The 6,096-nt window shown below is 34.7% G+C and overlaps 1 protein-coding gene across 1 annotated transcript in view; it reads left to right on the top strand.

The window, feature by feature from the left end:
* The first annotated feature begins 461 nt into the window (after window positions 1-461).
* The window catches only part of LOC106472494 (homeobox protein engrailed-1-B-like), a 57,167-nt gene continuing 51,532 nt past the window's right edge, over window positions 462-6,096 (top strand). The window contains exon 1 of the mRNA XM_022401915.1: window positions 462-1,106. Coding sequence (XP_022257623.1) covers window positions 743-1,106 — 364 coding nt within the window. The 5' untranslated portion in view covers window positions 462-742. The remainder of the gene's footprint in view (window positions 1,107-6,096) is intronic.

Genomic DNA, 6,096 nt, shown 5'->3' with positions numbered 1-6,096 from the left:
ACCAAACTTGACATATTTATCTCTAGCTTGTTGCTAAAAGCAGTGTATAGAAACGTTCCACTCTGATGCTACAGTTCACCTTCCGTGGCATACTTATCTATAGTTAGTTGCTATGAACAATGTATAGGGAAGTTTTCACTCCAATGCCTCACTTCACCAAGCACACCCTCATATCTAGCTGGTTTATTTTTCTAATTAAATTAGATGTTATGGCTCCAAAGAGTGACGTGACGTAAGAATAAAGCGATAAGCGAAATTATGCCATCACGTACAATGAGAGAAACTATTCTACGTGATCCACCTTCGACACTACGTGCGCTGATATTTCAACAAAATCAGCCAACACCAGCGCGGTGCCGGAGCTGCTCTTGTAGTGATTGGTGGTTGTAGGCAGTTAAGGGAAATATGGGAAGGGCTAGAGTGAGAGCGGCTGCTGTTTCTCGCTTTTCCCAGAAGTAATGACTCTCGTACTTCAGCTCAACTCATGGCTCAACGACAAATACGTATAAAAAGCGGACAGGACTGTCGTCAAAGGAGGACACGAGACACCAGCTGACCCTAAAAGGTCACATTAGGCAGATTCACGCAGCCACTGTTACTCGATTAGGTTTTCTATCTGCCGCTGGAGGGAGCTGATCATTGTATATTGTTGGAATGAGGAGGTGACTGAACAAACAGAGAACTTCAGAGAAACGTAAAAGTTGGACTGTGCGTGCTTGTAGTGTGCACGTGGATTGACAGGATGGCTCAAGATACTGACCATCCACATAATACAGCCAGAAGCCCTGAACCCCAAGATTTGCTGAAGCATTCAGAGTACAGGAGGGAAGGGCTGTCTCCGACGCCAAGTCCCGGAAGCCAAGGATCAGATTCCGCCGCACCCGTTGCTACAGCCCGATCATTGAAGTTTTCGATAGAAAAAATCCTCTCTCCAGACTTCGGTCGACATGCTCGAGAGGATCGTCGAGTTAGAAATATTGGAGACAACAAAACTCTGACTCTGTCCTCTCAAACACCGAGTCCTAGCAAAGCGATGGCACCGTTGGTGTGGCCGGCTTGGGTGTACTGCACTCGGTATTCGGACAGGCCGTCCTCAGGTAGGAGAGGTGATTATTTTTCCTATTCTCCTAGATGTAAGTGAGGAACTAGCTGACTGGCTAGAATGATTCCCCATCACGGCAACACAGATGAACTACATGTAGCTCTCAGTTTTTGCTGATTGACTTTTGTATTAATTTTAGCAGAAGAAAACTGACAGTTTGACTGATGAGTTTTCAGTTTTTTTATACTTACTAAAAAATTCCCCGAAGTTAGTGCACAAAGAATGTTTTACGTTTTTGTTTTGTTTTGCAGTTTAATTTATATGTTATATAAAATTGTGAGGTTTTGTTTTAAATTATGAGCCCGGCCATGGCTTGTGGTCAACATACTCAAACTGTGGATCAAGGGGACCATGGTCACGGTCCCTTGCCACAAAAAGGTGCTCTACTCCTTGAAGACATAAGTGCGCTATAGGAATGACAGTCAGATCCTACTATTTGGTCATACAAGAGTTGGCGATGAGTGCTGTTTACTTATAGCTTTCCTTTTAGTCTATCAAGTCAAAATTATGGTTTGCTTGCGCAAATAGCTGTTTGTTTAGCCTTGAGGGAATTATAGTGAATCAAGCACTTTAAAACATGTAAATTTAGATTAGCAAAAACTTTCTCACAAACTTCTGAGTATAGCGCACGACAGAAATTCATAGAAAACTTTGCAATGCTAATAGCGTATAGTGGTAGTGAACATGGTATATATATATATATATAGCTCACGACAGAACTTTATGTAAAACTTTGTAATGCTAATAGTGTATAGTAATAGTGAACGGGGGTATAGCGCATGAAGAAACTTCGTATAAAACTTTGCAATGCTTACAGCGTATAGTGGCAATGAACATAGTATATATATATATAGATCACGACAGAACTTCATGTAAAACTTTGTAATGCTAACAGTGTATAGTAATAGTGAACGGGGTATACTGCACGGCAAAAAGAACTAATAATTTCTAATAGCGAGAGCAGTGCTTTATTATTGTTTTATATTTTTATCTTAGCACATTTAATGCTATATAACTTCATGGTTGTTTCTCATTGTTAAGGTAAACACTATTAGACCCATACATCAGGTTAAATAGTTAAACGCACGTAAAAGTGGATTGAAAACAAAATATTTAAATAGTATGATTTGTCAAAATGTAAGCGATTTACTGTAATTAAAGAGTAGACCTGGAATATTAAAAAAAAAAATCAGTTATTAAGAATTTCTCTGGTTCATAATGTTTAGTGATATTGATATGGGCACAATACTTTTCAAAACTGATATTATTTGGATAATAAGCTCCTATTTCTTTTGTTGGATTGAAGTTAAGCACAAAGCTCCACAATGGGCTATCTGTGCTCTGTCCACCACGGGTATAGAAACCAAGATTATAGTATTGTAAGTCCGCAGACATACCGCTGTGCCACTAGGGGGTTACGTTTCTGAGAACAATGTAGGAAAAATATCGTTTCTTGATTTAATTTATAAAAAAAAAGATTTATACGATCAAAGAATTCAGATGTTTAAAACTGTTTAAATAATCTTGAAAATATTTTTTTTTCACTCGAGTGTAATACGTACAAACACAAAATTGAAGAAAGATTGTGCAGATTACTACAATTCAAAACAAAACAAAAAAAAATCATTTTATTGAAAAAACAACAAATTAAAACTATCAAACTATACATGAATAAAGTCACAAGGCTATCGTGAAAGGAACTTCCGATAACTTGGACGCTAATATAAACTACAAATATGAGAAGCTTCTTAACTCGGACGCCAAAATAAACTTTACCAACAGTGGATACGACAAAGCTCAAATAATTTCCAGTTTATACAACGATGATAATCTCATCAATCTCATTCAGTATTGTAAGTTGTTGATTATTGTCTCAGGCGTTAATTTACAGAAAAATATTGAAATTGTTGATCTCTTTCAGCACTGTAAGTCGTTGCTTGTTGTCTCAGGTGTTAATTACCCAACAATTTACAGAAAAATATTGAAATTGTTGATCTGTTTCGGCATTGTAAGTCGTTGCTTGTTGTCTCAGGTGTTAATTACCCAACAACTTACAGAAAAATATTGAAATTGTTGATCTCGTTCAGCACTGTAAGTCGTTGCTTATTGTCAGATTTCAGTTTTTTTTTCACGTAAACGTAATGTTAAATATTGTCTCAGACATAAATTATATTCAAACTGTTACCAAGGCACATGGATAAATTTATATCTAATTAGTCTTTATTCTGTTACGTAATATAGAGATACGTCGGTCGTGGCGTTGTGCTTAACGAGTCTAACTGTGAATCCGAGGGTTCTTGGTTTGCGCCCCATTACCATAAGAATGTGTTTATTGTTTGTTGACCTGCGTATGTCGAACAATATACTACACCCATTCAGGAAGACAACGGGAAATCACCTCAACTATTACTTCTCATGATAAACACAATAGTCCCTTGAGTGATTTTGCCCGGATTCGAGAATGTTTAAATATATATATATATAGAAATGTTATAAGAAGAGAAGAATGTAAACTCATAAAAATAAAATCACTAAAATTGTTTTACTGAAACATAATTAAACACAAGTCAGTTATGGTGAAAAATACACAAAAGTTGAAATATAAACGAACCAGAAACATAAAAAAAAAATATATATATATATATACATTACTTAACTAGTTTTTAGAAACTGTAAAATTGTTTGATAATTTCAAGCTTGTTATAATTAGCCGTTGTAGTTAAAAATTTGGTTATTTTTCTTAGTTTGTTTGGTGGGGGGAGGGGGCTTGAGTTTAATAAATAACTTCAGTAAATCATTTGTAATTATTTACAAAGTGTTTGTTGGTTTGTTTGAAGTTAAGTACAAAGCTACACAATGGGCTATCTGTGCTCTGCCCATCACGGGTATTGAAACCCGGTTTCTAGCGTTGTAAGTCTGCAGACATACCGCTGTCCCCTGTGGTGCGTTTACAAAGGTTAATTATAAATAAAGCCCAATATTTAAAAATATTCTATCTTAAAAACTACTCTTCCTCCCAGAAGCACACTGAAAATAAAGTTTTATTCAGGAAAGTTTGGACATAGTAAAGGATCTTTCAAAACAATATTATTCCGAACACTTGAATCGTGTTTCTCGCAAACTAACATTCGTTTTATTTTTTCTTGTTTGTCTATCTTTGAACGGCATGAGATTGATGACATAAAACGATTATAACTTTAAATCTACTTGTCCATAGGGGAAAAATCTTATCAGATGCGCATTAAGACTCATAAGTTTTATTCAGGATAGTTTGAATATAATACAGGATATTTCAAAAACCATGTTATGCTACATACGTAATTATTCAGGATAGTTTGAATATAATACAGGATATTTCAAAAACCATGTTATGCTACATACTTAATTATTCAGGATAGTTTGAATATAATACAGGATATTTCAAAACCATGTTATGCTACATACTTAATTATTCAGGATAGTTTGAATATAATACAGGATATTTCAAAAACCATGTTATGCTACATACTTAAAACGCTTTTCTCTAAAACTAGCTACGCCCTTCCCCCGAGACTCAGCAGTACGTTTGAGGTTATATAATATTAAAATCCAGCGTCAGATCCCTGAGGTGGGCAGAACCCCCACCCCCAATGTGCAGTTTTGAGCTTAATAAACAAAAGCAAACAAACTATAAATATTAAGATAATTACATTTATTTTCTCTTCTTTCTCCTTCTTTCAATAATACTAGGATGTTGTGGGGATCTATGAATACTGTCTAGGACAGTTGATACTCGTAGTAGCTTCGTTTAGGGGTAGGCTTAACATACTGAATGAGAATAAAGGAAATCATATTAAGTCTCTTCTGTAGCAGTTTGTGGAACATCCTATACCGTGTCCAAACTTTCTTTAATGAATCTTCTGATACTCCATGTGCCTTTGGTGAAATTTAACTCTTCTAAGACAATTAATTTTAATATATTTTAAACAAGAAATTTTCTTTATAATCCCCTTGTAGAATTAATTAACACATCGAAATAATTACATGTAAAAATAACAATGAGTATATTATAGTCATCACAACAATCTTCAAAACAAGAAATAAAAGTAATAAACGTTGTAAATATGTTATATAAACATGCTGAAAGTATTCAATGGTAAGATTATTACATTCAGTTTTTAACAATACAGCGAGATGCACATTAATTAAAACAAGTTAAATCATCACTGAATAAAAAAAAAACAGCACCTGTATTTTAATTTTACTAGAAGCTGTAAGTATAATACACCTTGACTTCTAAGTAACATTACATGTGTGATAATAGTTTGATATAAATTTTAAACAATTCGACAGCACGCTCTGTAATATATTATCTGTAAATTTAAATTCTTTCTAGCTTCTCAGCCGGAACAATACGTGAGCTGTTTCATTACGATTACGTATCGTGAATATTTCAGTGCCAGTATGTGACAGTAATTAAAGATGATGGGCCCCTGTGGCACAGCGGTATGTCTGCGGACTTACAACGCTAGAAACCGGGTTTCGATACCCGTAGTGGGCAGAGCACAGATAGCCCATTGTGTATTTTTGTGCACAACCACAAACAAACAAATAAGATGATAGTTATTCCGTTTTTAATCTTTTTCGAGACGTTTTCTTGATCATTGAGAAATGTCTTTTATTTACTTTCTGTTAAAGAGAAGAGCAGAAATTCTCCCTCTCTTTCTTTTTTTTCTTTTTTTTTTACCTGACAAACTATAAAATATATTTTTTCACTACCAGGTCACTCTTGAAGTTTTACTTGCTAACCTATAGAAAACATTCTGTTCACAAAAATCAATTTACTAACATCCAAAGTATATACCGTTCAAAATATACATCTAATCATCTAAAGAAACTCCCAGTGCATTTTATTTTATTTCCTAACCTATACATTGAATAATACCACATAAGCCAGAAGTAATGCCTGTTTTAAATATCTTTGATAGGTTGTTTAGGCAGAGTATTCATAATGA

The sequence above is a fragment of the Limulus polyphemus genome, unplaced genomic scaffold, assembly GCF_000517525.1.
Source record: "Limulus polyphemus unplaced genomic scaffold, Limulus_polyphemus-2.1.2 Scaffold121, whole genome shotgun sequence".
Classification (NCBI taxonomy): Eukaryota; Metazoa; Arthropoda; class Merostomata; order Xiphosura; family Limulidae; genus Limulus; species Limulus polyphemus.
Note: the sequence above shows the minus strand (reverse complement) of the source record. Positions and strands in the feature narration are given on the sequence as shown.